This window comes from Panonychus citri, unplaced genomic scaffold (assembly GCF_014898815.1).
Source record: "Panonychus citri isolate SS breed McGregor unplaced genomic scaffold, ASM1489881v1 Contig00045, whole genome shotgun sequence".
In the NCBI taxonomy this organism is placed as follows: Eukaryota; Metazoa; Arthropoda; class Arachnida; order Trombidiformes; family Tetranychidae; genus Panonychus; species Panonychus citri.
This window is the reverse complement of record NW_026515450.1, coordinates 16,267-35,036: the sequence shown is the minus strand read 5'-3', so window position 1 is coordinate 35,036 and position 18,770 is coordinate 16,267. Positions and strand designations below refer to the sequence as shown.

General features: G+C 30.2%; 3 protein-coding genes and 1 long non-coding RNA gene across 5 annotated transcripts; 2 read left to right on the top strand and 2 right to left on the bottom strand.

Annotated features, from left to right (window-relative positions):
- Window positions 1-1,308: 1,308 nt before the first annotated feature.
- LOC128398104 (diphthine methyl ester synthase-like) lies at window positions 1,309-3,082 on the top strand. Its single transcript, XM_053358918.1, has 4 exons — window positions 1,309-1,524; window positions 1,657-1,781; window positions 1,868-2,097; window positions 2,202-3,082. The coding sequence occupies exons 1-4, from the start codon at window positions 1,381-1,383 to the stop codon at window positions 2,549-2,551; spliced, it is 849 nt and encodes a 282-aa protein (XP_053214893.1). The 5' UTR covers window positions 1,309-1,380; the 3' UTR covers window positions 2,552-3,082.
- Window positions 3,083-3,148: 66 nt separating this feature from the next.
- Window positions 3,149-5,805, bottom strand: LOC128398103 (dopamine beta-hydroxylase-like). The gene is made up of 4 exons (XM_053358917.1): window positions 5,246-5,805; window positions 4,574-5,161; window positions 3,597-4,391; window positions 3,149-3,499 (listed from the first exon to the last, which is right to left on the bottom strand). The coding sequence occupies exons 1-4, from the start codon at window positions 5,678-5,680 to the stop codon at window positions 3,398-3,400; spliced, it is 1,920 nt and encodes a 639-aa protein (XP_053214892.1). The 5' UTR covers window positions 5,681-5,805; the 3' UTR covers window positions 3,149-3,397.
- LOC128398105 (uncharacterized) lies at window positions 5,518-6,478 on the top strand. The gene is made up of 2 exons (XR_008327048.1): window positions 5,518-5,658; window positions 5,799-6,478. It is a non-coding gene; the product is annotated as an uncharacterized LOC128398105 (long non-coding RNA).
- Window positions 6,479-15,471: 8,993 nt separating this feature from the next.
- Window positions 15,472-18,381, bottom strand: LOC128398128 (serine/arginine-rich splicing factor 2-like). 2 transcript variants are annotated; one of them, XM_053358952.1, is made up of 3 exons: window positions 18,158-18,381; window positions 17,425-18,070; window positions 15,472-17,165 (listed from the first exon to the last, which is right to left on the bottom strand). In XM_053358952.1, exons 2-3 carry the CDS (start codon window positions 17,982-17,984, stop codon window positions 16,703-16,705), a joined length of 1,023 nt encoding a protein of 340 aa, XP_053214927.1. In that variant the 5' UTR covers window positions 17,985-18,070; window positions 18,158-18,381; the 3' UTR covers window positions 15,472-16,702. The 2 variants fall into 2 exon arrangements, with proteins under 2 accessions (XP_053214927.1, XP_053214926.1); XM_053358951.1 differs by having other exon boundaries at window positions 17,425-18,381.
- Between the last annotated feature and the right edge of the window lie 389 nt (window positions 18,382-18,770).

Below are 18,770 nucleotides of genomic sequence, written 5' to 3'. Positions count from 1 at the left end.
AATTTGATTTATCGATAATGATTGGTTAAAGTTTCCGATTCCATGTTAATCAAAACTAATCAACTAATCAACTAATCAGCTATTTTTTCATACCTTATTAATTACACATTAGAATTACCTTGATTACCTTTGATTTGATTCACAATTTAAATATTATCAGTTAATTAGTGGTTAGTTTGAAAGTTTTAATTGAAAGTGTTACAATTTAAAGTCAATACAATAATAATAATTAAATGTTTCTCTCTTGATTATCGTTTAAATTGTTGACATTCAAATTTAATTGTAATGAAAATAGATAATCCGATTTTGAAGGTTTTCGTTACGATTTAAATTGTTTATTAGATTAATTTTGTTTTTAATTGTAATCGTATTAATGTGTACAATTAAGAAGATAGAGAATTAAAAAATTGGTGTGAAAAAAGTGTTAATTACAATTACAACAATTTAAATTGTTTCTTGATTGTTAAAAAAGACGGACAATTTGAAGTGAGAAAAAAAAAGTTTGAGGTCAAACAATTAAGGAAATGTAAATAATAATAATTTTGATTAACTTTCGGTTAATTTTTAATTACATTTTGTTTTCTCTCTTTCATTAAAAACTGATTTACTTGATTATTTACCAACTTGCACTTGATTATAATCACAATTTAATCACAGTTGATTGTTGATGAATACGAAATAATAATTTCTAATTTTTTTCTCTCTGCATCCAATTAATGCCAATCAATTTTAATCACGTTGCTAATCAACTTTACTTTTTTTTTCGTTAAATTATTATTAAAAGTTGTGAGTTAAGTGATTAAAAAGATTACGGGTTTAGTAACAATTTAATAAAAGTTGGTTAGTTAATTGTGCAAATAGTTAATTAGTTGAGGTTAACTTTTTGTTTTCCAATCAAACTTTTTGGCTCAAATTACAAAATCCAATCCAATCAATTATCGACAAACAATTAACAAACAAATAACAAACATTGATTAACAGTTACACTGATCTAGACAACTGAGAAGTTCAAATAATTGTGATTTAATTTGTTGATCAACAATCAACTGATTGTTGATCAATATTGAATAACAAAATTTTCAAGATCCAAAACGATTGGTGAGAAAATTTTATCAATCGAATCAGTTAAACTTTTTTTTCTCTCTCTCAGTTGATTTAATCATATCAACAATAAACTCTCTTGTTGATTAATATCAACAATTTAAACTACAATTAACTGTAAATAATTAAGAAAAGATAATTAATTGATTTATACGAAATTCGATAAAAGCGACATCTATTGGCGGCGAAAAGAAACTTTTGATCATCTGTTGTTTTCTTTGAAAATTGAATTGTTTTACTTTTTGTTACTCCTTCTTAATTGTTGATTTAATTGTTATTATGTTATTTCTAATTGGTCTTGGTTTATGTGATTTAACTGATATAACTGTTAAAGGTCTCGAGATTGTCAAGAGATGTGATCATATTTACCTGGAACATTATACTTCAGTTTTGTATAATGTATCTGATAACATGGAGCAACTTGTAAGCTTTTATTTTCCTCTTCAAAAAAAATTAATTGTCTTTAATTGTTGATTGTTTAAAATTTTTTTCTCTTCTAATTTTCTCTCTATCTTATCTCTTTATTATATATTGTGTCTGGGTCATTTTTTTAAGGAAAAATTTTACGGAAAAAAGGTGATACTTGCTGACCGGGAAATGGTTGAAAGTGAAGCGGATAAAATTCTAGATGATTCGGTTAATAGTGATGCCGCTTTTCTGGTTGTTGGTGATCCTCTTGGGTAATTGTTTAGATTTTCAATTTCTCCATCATTTGTATTATTGTTCATTGTTTACTAATCTATGGTTTGATTGTTTTTCCTTTCAGAGCAACAACTCATACAGATTTAATCTTACGAGCGATCCAACGGAACATCAAGTACAAGATCATTCACAATGCCTCCATTATGAACGCTGTCGGTTGTTGTGGCCTTCAATTATATAATTTCGGTGAAACTGTCTCTATCCCACTGTGGACCGATACATGGAAACCAAATAGTTTCATGGAAAAAATAATCTCCAATAAATCCAGAGGACTCCATACACTTTGTCTTTTAGGTTTGATATCCTAATAGAATTATCCTTTTTTCATTTTCCATCTATCACAAAATCCTTTATTTAATAATCTATTTTTTTTCCCGATATTCTTTGATTTTTGTCAGATATCAAAGTTAAAGAGAAATCACTTGAAGCCATGATGAAAGGTAAATTGGTTTATGAACCACCACGATTCATGACAGCCTCCCAAGCAGCTTCTCAAATTGTTGATTGTTTCAAAATGGAATCAAACACAATCGGTGTCACTGGCGATTCTAATATTGAACATTCATTCAGCCCAAATAGTTTCTGTATTGGTCTTGCTCGTGTTGGTTCCGATGATCAAACCATAATTAGATGTAAATTGTCTGAAATGGTCGATAAAGATTTAGGTAAACCTTTACACTCCCTAGTGATTGAAGGTAACCTACATCCTCTTGAGGAAGACATGTTAAAACTTTACACCGCTGAATAAAAAAAAACACTAATCATGAGAAAACGTGATAATCAACAGTTTAATTGTTGTTGTAATGAATCAAAGTGTTCAAAATCCGCAAGATTTCAAGATGATTAACGATCAAGACATTTATATATATAAATGATTTGGAAATACAATTGGAAACCCAAATAAGCTAATCGGTAACCGTTATTATTACCTTTCCATACTTTGATAATCTTAAATTCAAATCACACAATTTATCAACTATTACAATCATCAGAAAAAAAAGAGATCCATGATTATGATACAGGAACACGAACAAAAAAAAGTTCAATGGATTTTGATTCTGTTTGATTACCTGTTGATTTTTTTATCTGTATGAAAAAAAAACCGATACTGAATCAATTGGTTTAATTTTGATATAATCACGTTTCTTGATATTTCAACAGCAATTGATAATTTAAGTTATTATCACCAATACAATCAACGAGGAAACAAATTTACTCAATCAATGTGAATGAAAAAGTGTCGAAAGTTAAAATGTCCAACAATTAATATAACAAGTAAGTTGATTTAAGTAATTTTCTTAATCATTTTCATTTGGATTAAATTTTTTTTTTAATCAGTCAAATAACATTTTCATTATTACTATTAACTCATTTTATTGGTGTATCATTATTACATTTAAATTGTTAATCACAAATTCAGTGTTTCCGTCAAGTGCAAATTATTCAACAGTAACAATTTAAATTGTTTTCATTTTCTATCAATAATTATTGCTTTTTAAACATCTAAATTGTTGATAATTTATTTTCTTTTTTTTATGATTATTGATTAATATTATTTTCTCTTTCTAATTAATAGGAAAAAGAAAAAACTTTTTTAATTATCATTGGAAAATAGTGATTCTTCATGGTGGGAACATGGATTTTCTGGTTTCAATCGGATTCTAATTTCGGGCAAAGGAGTTCCATCCCAATCACCCTGAAAGGAACAATTTGAATGAAGAAAAAAAAAGAAGAGACAATTAATATTATGATGGAAAAACAATTAGATATTCAAGAGATAAAGAGAAACTTACTGGAAATAAAAGACCATCCGAGCGACGACACTCCATAGAAAGTGGACTAAGCGAATATAATTTGGCTAAAAATCGAGAACGATAGGGTGTCCATTGAATAGAATGATAATTGTCGGCAACTGATTGACCTGAGGAAGTATTTTGACCTTCGTTTATTTTCAAGTAATCAAAGTAACTATTCAACACGGAAAGATCAACCGACGATTTACAAACTTCCAACGACGATCGAGGATAATAGTGCATATAATTGACACACATCTCATCTGAAATACCATAACCACCGAGTGTTATTTTCTCCCGTTTCGATGTATCATAAAGACAATTGTTAATGAGCACATCACCGGGTAACAATTGGATACGATGTTTAAGTGCACGAATCTCTTGAAAATGGGCAGAATAATGATTATCTCTATTTAATTCAGCTAATTCAATGCCACCTCTAAAATGTGAGGTCCAAACTTTACGACCAGTTAGGTGGGTATGCAACTGAGATGCGAAAATTGTTATACCGGTTGAAGGTAAACCGATTCTGGTACATTCAGCTACACAGAATCCCGATAAGGTGAAACCCTCTAAACCGGGAGGAATTGAATTTCTATCCGTATAAGTTAATCCAACCTCAAGAACACCAACATCATGAGTTCTCAAGGTTGGTGTATAATAGAGACGAATACCAGAATTATCTTTAATTGTTGACAATTTCGACGGATTATTATAATGAACTTCCAACATGGCATAAAGTGAGAAATTGTCTCCACCGAAAGGTAATCCAGCCTCTTGTGGATAAGAAAATGGCTAAGATGAAACAATAGACCAGGAGAAGAAAAAACGAAACAATCAATAGACGAATTAGTTAATCGTCCAAGTTAAATTCGTTGATAAGAATTAAAAATCATCAAAGAAAAGGTCTAATAAAAATTGTATAAGTTGAACTTTTGGAAAGTTGGAAATTTGAATTGATCGTAATTGAGACTTACCCCCGCTCCGATAGCCCAAGCCGAGAGCACTTGTTTACATGCTTCCAGAATCGGTGGTTTATCCGGATCATGACAATGTCCATTCCATGAGGGCAATTCTAATTGAGGGTCAACTTGACAATGAAATATTTCCATGTGATGAACTAAAGCCTCATTACCCGATTGTACGTTGGCCTCATACTTAATTATATGGTGTTTACGTTTAATTTCATCCGGAAATTTGACCAATTTACACCAATAGGTTGTTTCCTCTGATGGTATTTGGGTATTGATAGTGACCACATCAAGAATCTTGGTATCCGAGGGTAAACTTGGAACTGACCCCAATGTTTTCAACAGTTGAACTCTCTGGAATCCATGTTTAACCTTATAGATATTTAATCCATAGACATGATTAATTGGTCCTAATCCTTCAGCGTAAACGATATTATTAGTACCATCTTCAATTGGTCGATCATTATCATCGCAAGTATCAAAGTCCCGACGGAACAAGAAACGAATCGTTTTACCATTTGATTGAAGATTAATTAACTGGCAATCATTTTGATTATCCAAATTAACGTAACCTTTATCATCGGTCCAAGTGTCCTGATTTCATTAATTTACAATAATGGTAAAAGTATTGAAATACAATCAACCAAATTTGAATTAATTATCTTATTCAATTCTTACCTGGAAATGGTGTTTACCTGAAGGATCAGTCCAAAAGATACACAGATCAGATTTAATTGGTTCCCCATGATCGGACAATCCAATTGCAAACCAATTTAACTTTCGTCTTAATTTAATTCTCACTTCAAAATCAACGATTTTCGCCTCGTAATCAATTGACCAGAAAAGGTGATAATTATCCCGATCATCTAATGGACTTTGAAAATAAGTTATATTGGTCAAGGAATCTGATGACGATGATGATGATAACTTTCCAGTCGATAATGAAGATGATAAAGGAATTGAAGATTTGAATGAAGATGAGGAATCGAGAGTTACATTTGAATGATGAAGATGAACATGTTCCCGATTACTATTATCATGATTATCGTTACAATTAGATGATTGAAGATGAATATAGAGAATAATGAAAAGTGAGAAAACAATTAAATTCATAATAATGAACAGCTCCAATTTGATTTAATTGTTACAGAATCCCGAACACAAAAGTGAAAACAATTGAAAAAAAGTTAAAATTGTCAACAATTAACTTTCTCTCTCCCTTTCTCCATAGACAAAAAGACTAATCATCTAAATTGAACAATTAAATGAAGGATGATTAAGTAATATAACTTTCAGAGTGGTAAGAAAAAAGTTACAACAAGTTCAAGGGTTAATCACGAGTGTTGATTAACAATTAACAATTATGGATTATCATTGAAAGAAAACACAGAGTTGAATCGGTGAATAATGATTAAGATGATGTTGGTGTTGATGGTGGTGGTGGTGGTGATGAAGATTATCATCTTCCATCATCATCTTAAAGTCGGTAATCAAATGATGAAGATTCTCAATAGGATAATAACAGAGGATGAGAAAAATTTACCAAGGAAAAAAAAGTTTAATAACAATGATGATGACAATGGAATTGATAATGATTAACCTGATCATTGATATTTAACTAAATTGTTGATGGTTCTAACCTATTGTATTATAATAATGTTCATTATCGTCGGTATCATGGAAAACTTTTGTTGTGTTTCCGTGATAAGGTCACAAGAAGAGAAGAAAAAAAAAAGTTCCAAAGTTGAGAAAAATTCTCGGAATTCTCAGAATTCTAATAGTTTTCATCTTATTCTTTCATATAAATGAGTTATGATTGACAAAGATGATTCCAGTTGAATGGAGGAAAAATCATCATTATCATCATGAACATCTAATGAAATTTTTTCTTCATTATTATTATTTTGAATTTCATCATCATTCAAACACATTCCATGAGTTTTTCATGAGTTTTTCATGAGTTTCCATGAGTTTTTTTCCCTGTTGCCTCTCACTAAATTAGAGATGAAGATGGATAAGTTTTTCCATGATTCCATTAACATTGATAACTGATTATCACCCTGATATTTGATGATAAACAAAATTCACCTTGACAATTGTGATTAACAAAAAAAAAGTTGTCAAACTGATTAATTTTCAAATCAATTACCTGGATAATCAAACATCATCCCAATCATATAACACTTTCTGTTATGATTTTCAATTCTGTCTCCCCTGTAATCTTATCTTGAAGATTCTTGTTTATTTTATCATTGTTATTGTATTGTTATCATCATCATCTTCATCCTCATCCTCATCATCACATAATTATTATCATTGTTATGAAAATATTATATTTGTGATCAGGAAATGATAATAATAATAATAATAATGATAAAGATGATGAATGATGAATGATGATTGTGATAATAAGGTGGAAATAGAAATGATTACCATGAAGATGAGGATGAAGACGAAGATGATGATGATGATGATGATGATTACAATTTCTTTAGGCTATTAGTCCTAATGAATAACCATGGAACCGGAATTTCAAGTCAATTGTATTCGTAACCAAGATGAAATTTACTGATACTCAAGAAAATTGTATCATCATTATCATTATCATTTGGGTATATTTATCGTTAATCATCATTCATTTATTGATCATCTTCATCATCATTATACATTCATTGTAAATTTCATTTCAATGATTAACACTTTGATTCACTAATACAATTATAATGATATAATGTAAATACCTTACATGGTAATCAAATGTTTACCTATGAATATAATCAATAGTTTTTGCATTGAGTATCATCATGATAATATTTATTCACAGTTGAATATTTAATTTCATTACATAACCTTAATTGTTTATCACCAAAATGCAAATACAATCTTGGTTAACAATATAATAATCATCTCCCAAGCATCAAATTGCAATTGTAATCACAATAAGTTAATTATTGTTAAATATCAAGGAATTTACAATTGAGTATTAATATAACATTGATTTGCTTAAATTATATTTGGTATTATCTTGTAATTCAAATCAATTAACTTGTATCATCATCATTGATTGTTGGAATGATCAATTTTTTTTATATTGTTAACCAATGTTAATTGTAACAATAATCAACCGGTTAATTGTGATTTCATCTTGTGTTAATTGTGCTAAAATCACTGTTAATGATTAGTTGAATAGTTTTTCCTGTTTACCGTTTTCAATGTTAATCGCCACATGGAATCCTTGAATTATTGTTGATCTTAAATGATCAATAGTTAATTGTTAGAAAACCATTAGATGATTAATAATCACTCTCGACACATTATCACAATTAAATGTATCATAATCTTAAATGTAATACATTTTAATTCATCTCTCCAACTGTGAAAATGTTGACAAAGAAAAAAAAGTTTATCGACAATTTTATTTCTCGAATATGTTGAGGAAAAAAGTTCTAATAATAAATGTATTCATATAATAAACATTTCTATTGAAAATGAGATGAAACTATTATCATGATCATCAGGAAATTCACATTCAACCGGAAGCATTTGATCAATCAAAACAAAGATTCTGATCCAATTGATTTACCTCAAAATATGATCAATTAACTTTCCACTTCCAAGATTCTGTTAATAAGCTTTGGTTAATCAATTTAACTTAACTCGTAATTACAATCAAAGGTTGATCAAAATCACAATCAGTAAATCATTAGATCCATTGGTAAATATTATTATATCATTTTCACCTATTGATAAACTTAAGGTAACAATTAATATTGATCATGATAAAAAATGATCATCTCAAAGGTATTATCATGATTACCTTTACTCTGATTGTTATATGCAACCAAATTAAATGATAATCTTTTGGTATTATCATGTTAATCATTAAATCCTCTAATTTGTCAATCCTTTAACAATTAACTTTCACATTTTGATTTAAACAGTAAAAGAATAAAAAAAAAGTTCATTTTTTTGTTTATCATAATCTGAATTACAATTATCTTCATCCTGATTAAACTATTTGCTTCTTGCTAATTGTAATTACCTTTCAATCATTAATGTGAAACAATTAAAGGAAAAGTATTCAATTAAAAATTTATCATTTTCAAACCACAAATGATTCATAATAATAACGACAATTAACAATCAATCAGCTAATCAATGAGTATTTGTAGTAACTCATACAACTAATATTTACCTTTTATCAATGAACCTGATCCATTGGAATCAATTGTTTTTATAAGATTGATTCATGTCAAGAAAACTCTCTCTCTCTCTCTCATCATCATCCTTATCATCATCATCATCATCATCTGGGTATCTATTAAGTTTCTAGGTTAAAATTAATGAGAAATCTCATCATCGTCATCATGGTCAACTGTCAACGATACATCAACTTGATTTCATCTGAAGAAGAAACAAAAAAATCATCCATCCTCATCCTCATCCTCATCCTCATCTTCATCCTCATCACTATTCAATTGATCATCATGATGATATCATCATTATCCCGATTATCTAATCAGTTGATCAGTTGAAGCATAAAAATAGCTCAACCCGTTTGTCATTTTCATCAATGATTATCATCTAATTGTGGTTTTCACCTTTACCTGATTATCAACAATTAACGTAATCAAATATAACCTTTTTTTTTTAATATTTCTTCAAATGATTAATGATTAATGATAAAGTTCATGGTTTATTCAGGTTACCAGATTAAGATTATCATTTATTTATATTCCAACTTTTCCCTTTTTCTTGTTCATCTGAATATCTTATCATGAAAACTTTATTTTTTTTTCTTGATTCTTGTTCATGGTAACATACATTTACCATGTTAATATCCATTGTAATTACCATATTAAATACACATTGTAAATTGTTATGAAATGTTAATCACCATCATGATGATAATATATTATTAAACTTTTAGTTAAATGCATCAACACGTTAATTGTTATAAATTTGATTGTATTTTTCATTAATCAAATTCAAGATGATCAGTGTTTTCATTTTTACTTGATAACAATTGAAATTGTTAGGAAAGCTTATTCACTTTAATTATAAAACATTAGTTATTGATTGGTAATAGTTAATTGTTGTTGACATTATTAATACATATGAGAGCGAGTTAATTGTATTGGTGTAAGTATTTAATTTAATTCAATTTGTAATTTGTTTGGATATTGATTAGTTTTTGTTCAATGGTTATAATGATCATCATGATGAATGATAAGTTAATTAATTGTTGGTTTATATTGTTAAACTTACTTTTAGGTGTTAAACTTTGTCCTGTCTATTGGGGATTAATTTGTATTGTTGATCATTTGTGAAAGAGATGATGATGATTAAGTTAATAAGATGATAATGAAAGAGATGATGATATGGTGATGATAAATACTTTTCAGCTGATGAATGAAGGTGAATGAAGGATGATGAGGATATTTGAAAATTGTGGAGAGAAAAAAAATAATAATTGAAGAAGAAAAAAAAATAGATGAAAGAAAATTGAAATTGGATGAAGATGCTAAAAGATGAGGATGATGATGATGATGAAATTTGAGAGAGAGAGGTAATAATAAACAGAGAGAGGTGGAATCAGAGGTGGTGATGGTGGGAAGATTTCTGAGAATATGAGATTTGAACTAGATAGATTTAGATGAATTTACTACAAAAGGTTAAGTGAATACGTGAGTTTGGAGAGTGAGTTAATCTGGAGGGTGGAAGTTCATGTCGAGGTGGGAATGGGTGATGAGAACCTTGTGTGACATCTTCCAGGTTCATCCAAGGGTGTGATTTACTTTCACTTTCATCAGTATCTCATTTTTATCATCAATGAATAGGGAGTCGAAAAATAATATTAATATTATCATTTGGGGAGAGCTCAGAGTTGGTGATGAAATTGAATAGAGGTGAAAATGAGATGATCAATTTCTGGATTAATCGATGTTCATGAAGATTCAAATGATGATTTTACAATAATTGGAATCAATTTATTGGGATGTTCAAGTTTTGTTTTCTCTATTAGTTTGTTAACATTTAGTTGGACTTGTAATTTGAATTTAGATTTTTTTAGTTTTGATTGTGATTAAACTTAATTCAAGTTGATCTTATGCCAAGCATTGATGTCCACACACAGTTCTTGGATTAGATTAATTAACAAGAATTGCGTTTGGACAATCAAAGCTTAACAGTTTTCCAGATAAATAAACTAGTTCGTTGAGTTAATGATTTAGTTTGTTTTTCAATAGAAAATAATTAAATCAAAACTTACCATTTTGATGTAACAGGCTCACATGAAAATGGTGAATTTTGGTGAACAATTAACTTTAATTGTTTGTAATAGGAAATCAAATAGTAAAAGTAGATAATCAGAGTTTACTGAGAGTCTTGATCTTTAGTTTGACCGGTGGGACCAAACTGAAGCTGGACAGTGGGAGAGAGAGAGAGAGAGAAAGGAGAGATGGAAGATAATGATGAAGATGATGAGAAAAAGAAAAAATTTATCACTAGGAAAAAGAAAACTGTTGTTTCGTCTCTGATTCTTTGGAGTTATGTGTTCATGGAACATTGGATAAGAACTAAGATTTTTGAATTATTATCATGAAAGGTGGCGAAAAGTTGATGATAAAACTGAGAGAGTGAGAGAGGGAGACGATAATGAGAGAGCAAGTGAGTGAGATGGATGATGATGAGAAAAAGGAAGAGGAAGAAGTGTTCAGCTCGAAAGCAAGGCCACAACTATCTGACGGAATCATGAACACTAGACTATAAGTCCATTGAACCGGCTTCTCTCTCTCTCTCTCACTCTCACACATACACACTCCTTTTCATCCTTCATCATCATCATCATCATCCTCATCTTCATTATTCTTCATCTTCTTCAGAATCTCTTTCTTTCTTCCAAGAGCATTCTTATAAGGATGAAGATGAGGATGATAATAATATGGGAACGATGCTTGTTCATGTGATGAAAAGAAGAAAAGATTTATAGAATGAAGAAAAAAAAGAAAGAGATGATGATGATCATCATCATCATCATCTTAAGCTCCTGAAGATCACGTATAATCATGTGACACCACAAAACACTCTGCGCATTATATTGGGTTAAATGTTATTCTAATCTCACCCACTCCCTGAGTTTTACCTCCCTCCTCATCATTCAATCTTCTTATTCTTCCTCCTCCTCTTCCCACCTATCATCATACCCTCATACCCACCCCACCCTCTTTCTCAATCTCTCTTGACAATAAGTGTACTGTCATTGATATTTGGGGACAAAAAAAAAGTCAACCAATTTCAAGTGAACTGATAATATACAATTAATAGGGAGTAAAAATTTTCTCCCTTTAATTCAGTTAAAAATCAGTTAATTGTAACAATTTACAAGGTAAATCATCAGATGATTTCACTTTCATACATTTCCATTATTATTATAACTTAATTCAATCCATGCTCACTTTATAATCAAATTAAATTGCAACAGGTTTTAAATCATCACTCTCATAGTTAAATTGATTTACCGTTATAATTGATTAGTTAATAATGGATTCATTTTAAAGTGTAAATCAATGTTTTCAATTAGATGATAATAACATCAAATTAATTACCAAACAATAAGCAATCAATCAATTAATTAGAACTGTAAAAAAAACAACAACATCAACAAAATAGTGTAATTAATTAGTAGCAAATTGTTAGGAATTAGTTGAGAAAAACTTTTCTGATCAATAATTTTGTGTTTTTTTTTTGAAAAAAAAAATGAATGGAAACAATTAAAATGATAATCTTTACAGTGTTAATTATAGTTAACTGTAAATTATTATGATAAACAGTGATTAGGATAGTAAATTGTTAATTGAATCTGTTCAAGTTGAATTAATCAGTTGATTCCAGTGTTGTTGATTATGATGGTGAACTAAATATCAAAGCAAATTGTTTTTTTGTTTACTTCATTTAATTCATTCACGAAAGACATGGTATACTTGTTGCAGACAATGAAGATGATGATGATAATTAGGATGAGAGAAAAGTAAAAGGATGATGCTGATGATACAATATCGGACTCTTATCTTCCTCTTCTTCTCATCTTCATCTTCATCATCATCATATGAGAATATAAAAAACAAGCTTATTCACACTTATCTTCACTCTTGACTTTTCCTCCTTGTCTTTTTTTCACTCCCTTGAGTTATCATCTCTGTTGTTAACTTACTATTATAATGATGATGACTGAGTGAGATTCATTCATCATCATCATCATCGTCATCATCATAGTAATAAAAAAGGTGTAACAGGCAAGAAATAGGATGAAGATGAGGATGAGGAGTGGATTTTGGGAGGTGGGAAGATGAGGATGAGGATGAGGATGAAATATTTTCCCTGTTTGGATGAGGAAAAAAATGATTTTCATTTGGTCATTTTTTTTAGTATTTGTTGAGCTTTCGGTTGGTCATTGTGTTGTCCCTTCATATTATCATTGGATTGATTGATGGGAGAACCTGTTGATTGTTGATTAACTTGATCTCTTTAATTAGTGTGTCATTATTTATATTATATGGTATGGATATAGATTTGAAATGATTAACTATTGGTTTTGTTATGGATTAGTGATTAGGATATTGAGGTTTATGATTGTATGCTATTGGTAATAACTTTAATAATTCAATTTGTTATCGTTTGATATTTCATTTCATGATATCAGTTATTTCAATGGGGAATTGGAATCATTTAAATTGTTGTGTTTAGTATATTTTTATAAACTAATATATAAATTAATTGGTAAACACTGGTATCATATTATAACTGTTACATTGATGATGATCATCTTGTTGTTATTATCTCGGGTAATTGTTACATTAGTTACATTGATTGGTCAAATAAACTTTCAATTAAAGGATAAAAGTTTTTTTTTCATCTTCATCTTTATATATCATCTTTGTAGATCATCATCTCTTGAGATACTTTTTCATGGCAAAAAAGTAACTAAGGAAAAGGAAGTGAGAAGATGAAAGATTAACGGCTGATTGAATACGAGTCTTTATCATGGAAAAGGGGGTCAAGAAAGAGAGAGAGAGATGATGATGATGATAAAGATAATGATGAAAGAGGAAAGAGGAAAGAGAAGAGAGCAATCTTCTTCATCTTTTTGGGATGTATCTACCTTGGTGTTCATTGGAGCTCATGGTAATGATTATCTGGAATGATTCGGAAGATGTTGAAGAGATGATGATGGAGAGAGAGAGAGTCCAAAAAGTGATATTTTTCTAATGGTCAGTTACCAATATTAGCTGGTTTTCCTGTCTAAAAGGTAACATTAGTTTACCTTTGAAGTTTTGTAGCGAAAAATTTAGTTTGTTGTTAAAATGATGAGTTTAAGGTTCTAAGTGATGATATTGATGATTATCATCATGATATAAGATGGGAAGAAGATTTTGTGAAGTTCTACAGATCAAGTGAACAGGTCTTATTAGTATTTGTGATAAATGATGGAAGATGAAACTCTCACCCTCATCATTTCTCTCTCTCTCTCTCTCTCTCTCTCTCTCTCTCTCTCTCTCTCTCTCTCTCAGAGTGAAAAGTTTGCTCTTCGTCTTTTTTTTCGAGAAAGAAAAAAAATCTATCAGAGAAAAAAAACTTTTCTCTCTCTTCTTCCTCTCAATTCAATGAATACCACTCATGGAATGTGATAAACTAATAATTGGTGAAGATGATCATGATGATGAGAAGGATGCTAACGATGCTGATAAAAGAAGATAAGGAAAATGCTAAAAAGAGAGAGATGATAAATTCTAAAGGAGTGAGTTTATTTCCTCTCTTCATGAAGACTTTTAGTTCTGACATCGATGTTGATTCTTGATTGTTGTATGCTGATTATTATAATATCACAATCAACTATCACCTTCCAGGGAGTCAAAATTTCAGGATTTCCCTTGAAAAAATATAACATTTGATTCAATTGAATAATAAGAAACCATTAGATGATCAGGAAGGAAGATGAAGATTTGATTGGTAAAGAAAGAAAAATGTTTTGATTAGAGTGGGAATAAAAAAAGTGATTTATTTCCTGTAATTGTGATCACAATTTAACAATAAGGTGTATTTGATTGTCATCATGATGATACAACAATTAACTTTGATGGTGCACTTACAAAATGATTTAATGGTAAATAAACAAACAAAATGGTTAATGAAAAACAAACCAAGCATCTTAATGAGCTTTTAACAAGCTCAACTTATTGAATGTTAATCATTAAATTGATTGTTGATTGTTGTTGATTATTATTATTAGGATATTCTCATCATCATTTTCATCATCTTCATCATCTTCATCTTTATCTTCAATTGACCATTATCACCATTCTTGACTTAAACATATGAAACATGAACATGATAATGATAACGAACTTGGAATTTAAGTTTAATAATCAATTGATTGTTGTTGATCAACAGAGTAAATCAATAGGTTCAGTGTAAGTGAAATTCCAGTGTATTATTAACATCATTATCATGATTAAATGTTGATCATCAAGTTTATTAACAAAAGGTAAACATATAAACATAGATGGTAAATGAATATGTGGTTGATCAAGAGATGGAAAAGTTAATTGTTGTTCCAATTTGATTGTCATGAAATTCAAGAACAATATGAAAACATAACAATTAGATTTTACTTATGTTATTTAAAAAGTATTTTCATCTTTCACCATTTAACTTTAATTGTCTTTGTAATCGTTACAACAATCAAGTTAAATCATCAAATTAAATTGTTTCTACTTCGGATAAGTTGGTCAATTATTATTATTATTTTTTTCCAGGGAAAAGTTTAGATGAAAATGAAAATGTTTTCTTCAACTATTACAACTAAATCATCACAATTTATCTGATTGAATTAATTCACATTTGAATATATTTATCATCATCATCATCAAGATTTATTGTAAATCAGGTTAGCATGACAATCTCCGGATGTTCAGGGTGATGAAAAGGTTTCTTCACATTGATAAGAATTCATCAATTTCTGAATAATAATAATTCATTATTATTCAGTTGCTTTTATCACTTTGCAAGGGAAAAACTGAACAAATGTTTCAATTCATTTTGTATCAAAGTTGTTGTTTGTTGATTGTTGATTGTTATTGTCAATTAAGTTAATCATTTTCTCTTGTGTTTTTGTTTAATAACATAATTGTGAAGCTTTTGTTTTTCATTAAAGTCTCAAAAATCAAATTATTGAAATGTGATTAAAACATTTTTCCTTCCTTGGTTCGAGTGGTGTTTAAGTTGATTGGATGTTTGGTTTTGGTTGGATTTGTTTTTTTGTTGTGATTTGGATTTTTAAATTTTTTTGTTTCTTTTTATCTGATTGAATCGAAAGGTAAATTCTTGATTCATTGAATTGGTTGTGTTTGAATATTTTTTTGTTGTTGTTGATGATAATGATGAGAAAGTATTGTAAATGAGGTTTAGATTGTGAAGGATGATAATGTCCAGAGGTTGATGATGATGTTGACGGGAGAGAGAGAGTGAGAGTGAGAGAGTTTAATGATGGCGCTTGTTGTTGTTGTGGTAGTGATTGAGAGGAATAATAATAATGATAATGATGATGATGTTGATGATGATGGAAAAGGTTGGAGTTGATAAGTTATCATGAATTCTGAATGTAAGAGTAACATGATTATTATGATGATTATTCAGTTACTATTATCTAACCAGTCAGGGAGGTTAAAAAAATATCAAAGGTTTTCATGATTGTGTTATTGTTATCAACAAAAGGCTACTTTATCATTCTGAATATCATCAAGTAGTTTTTATATAACAACTTTCAGGTGTATTCAGATTTTAGATGGTTGATCAGATAAAATTCAGATTTTCAATGTTAATTCATATTCATGAGAAAAATATTGAAAAAGGAAATATGATTTTTTTTTCTTTCTCAATGTTGCTCACTCTCTCTCTCTCTAGCTCCCTTTTTCTATCTCACCTCTCATTTTACTTTTATCTTCATAGTAACCATCACCATCATTATTATTATTATTATCGCCAATCATTGTCATCATCGTCAACATCTTCTCATCATCATCATTTCATTAATCATTGTTATTTCGCTTTGATTACAAGTTAGGATGTGGTTTTTTTTTATTTTGGCTCCGACTTTATCTTAACCTCATTGCTGGGGCTTTTACTCGGGCTTCGAGATTGTCGTCCATTCTCTTCACTTCGAGTTTTACTCCGACTTCGGCTTCGACTACCACTTCGACTCCGATCACGACTTTGGCTTCGCTCTCGGCTCTGGCTTCGATCTCGGCTTTGGCTTCTGGAGTTGTTTCTATCTCGACTCCTACTTTTACTCCTGCTTCGACTACGGTTACGGCTTCTACTTCTACTGCGACTTTCACTCCTACTTTTACTTCTTGATCCTCTGCTTTTATCTCCACCATCATCCATTTTATCACTTTTGTCCTTTGAATCTTTCTTGTGGGGACTTCGACTTCGGTCACGATCTTCTTTTTTACTAGTACTATCCTTGCTTCTAGATCGTCGATTTTTATCTGTGCTTTTGGATCGATTTCTTCTGACGCTTCGATGGCCATCTCGTCTTCTATCCTAAAAAAGTTGAAAAAAGAAGACAAAAATCAATAAAAATAAAAATAGATAAATAATTATAACATATTAAAATACATATAAAACAATGTATTATATTTGTATTTTATAAACGAGAACTCATTATAATGGTTGAAATGTGGATTAAAGAGAAGAGAGAGAGAGAGAGAGAGAGTCTTGTCTCTTTCTTCAAAGGAAGAGGGAGAATTTGAGAGAAAGAGAGGAAAAAAGAAAACAAATTGGGAACAAATGGTTACCTTGATCGAGACCGTGACCGTGATCGAGATCGTCTTCTATATGGTGATCTACCACGAAATGGTTGCCTTCCTCGGAAACCACCACCGCCACCATACCGGCCTCCTCCATTTCGAAAGCCACCACCACCATATCTACCGCCACCCCTTGAATTGGGTGGACCACTTCGACGTGATGAGGATAATTGACGAGTAGGTGAAGGTCTAGCATACCGAGCCATTTGAATGGACAAAGGTCTACCATCAAGAACATAGCCATTCATTTTCCTCATGGCTTCTTCTGCATCTCTCTTTCTTACAAATCTAACAAAAGCAAACCCGCGACTTGCAAAGGTATCTGGATACCTGGGAACATAAACGTCTCCCAATTCACCATATTTTGAAAAAACCTTTGATAAAAGAGCTACACCAGTTCGCTGGGTAATGTTGTCAACTTTAAGAGATGTCATGCCTTCAATGTTGGGTGGAAAACCAGACCGGCCAAAAGAGCCATTATCAAAATCACGGGATGGTGATCTAGACTCATGACCTCGACTATGCCGACGAGATCTACTAAATGACATGTCCTATGAGTCTTTATACAACAGAGAAGACCAAGAAGAAGAAGAAAAAACTGATAACACACAACCAAACTCACACACACACACAACTGAGAGAGAGAGAGAGAGAGAGAAAATGAGAGAGAAAGATGAAGAGAGAAACAGAGAGAGAGAGAGAGAGAGAAACAGTCACTTACAAACACACTTGTACTTGATGTTGGTAAAAGGAGAAAAATTGAAAACAAAAAAAAGCATATAAGTAATATAACCCAATTGGTGACAATTTAAATCGATAACTGGAATTACAATTAATTAATTGTTTTTCGGCAGACAAACTAAACAAAAAAAATAAATCACTAAAAAACAAACACAAGCTTAAAAATTGGCGAGAAAAAAATTTCACCCAAAAAAAAATCTTCTAGTAAAAGAAGACCAGAGAAGGGGAAAAATCGATCCCTTAAGCCGATGCGCAGAGACTCATTTTCCATAGAAATACATAGGAAGTAAATCGAGTTGTGAGTGGATGGAGAAAATTTTAAAAAGAAAATTTCTCAGTTCCAATAATGGACCTCAGATGGCGACAGGTTCGTTTTCGCGCTTAGAAAATTTTTCTTGAGCAAACAAAAATGTAAAAAGAAAATTATTAATTGAAAGAAATTAATTTAACTCAATCATGGAATAGAAATTAACTCATTAGTCTGTTTGGGATACGGAGAAGATTAAATTTAATCGGTTGTTTGGATTAAGTTTATAAGAAGAAAGGGGAAACATTTTGTGTTCACTTTTCTTTTGGAATATTTTTCATATTTA

Bases quoted from the DNA above. Each gene is read 5' to 3' on its own strand.
- LOC128398104 (XM_053358918.1), top strand. From the start codon at position 1,381: ATGTTATTTCTAATTGGTCTTGGTTTATGTGATTTAACTGATATAACT. The intron at 1,525-1,656 runs GTAAGCTTTTAT...CATTTTTTTAAG, and splicing joins CTGATAACATGGAGCAACTT to GAAAAATTTTACGGAAAAAA. The intron at 1,782-1,867 runs GTAATTGTTTAG...TTTTCCTTTCAG, and splicing joins GTTGTTGGTGATCCTCTTGG to AGCAACAACTCATACAGATT.
- LOC128398128 (XM_053358951.1), bottom strand. From the start codon at position 17,984: ATGTCATTTAGTAGATCTCGTCGGCATAGTCGAGGTCATGAGTCTAGA. The intron at 17,166-17,424 runs GTAACCATTTGT...TTTTTAGGATAG, and splicing joins CGGTCACGGTCTCGATCAAG to AAGACGAGATGGCCATCGAA.
- LOC128398103 (XM_053358917.1), bottom strand. From the start codon at position 5,680: ATGAATTTAATTGTTTTCTCACTTTTCATTATTCTCTATATTCATCTT. The intron at 5,162-5,245 runs GTAAGAATTGAA...TAATGAAATCAG, and splicing joins CAGGTAAACACCATTTCCAG to GACACTTGGACCGATGATAA. The intron at 4,392-4,573 runs GTAAGTCTCAAT...GTTTCATCTTAG, and splicing joins CTTGGGCTATCGGAGCGGGG to CCATTTTCTTATCCACAAGA.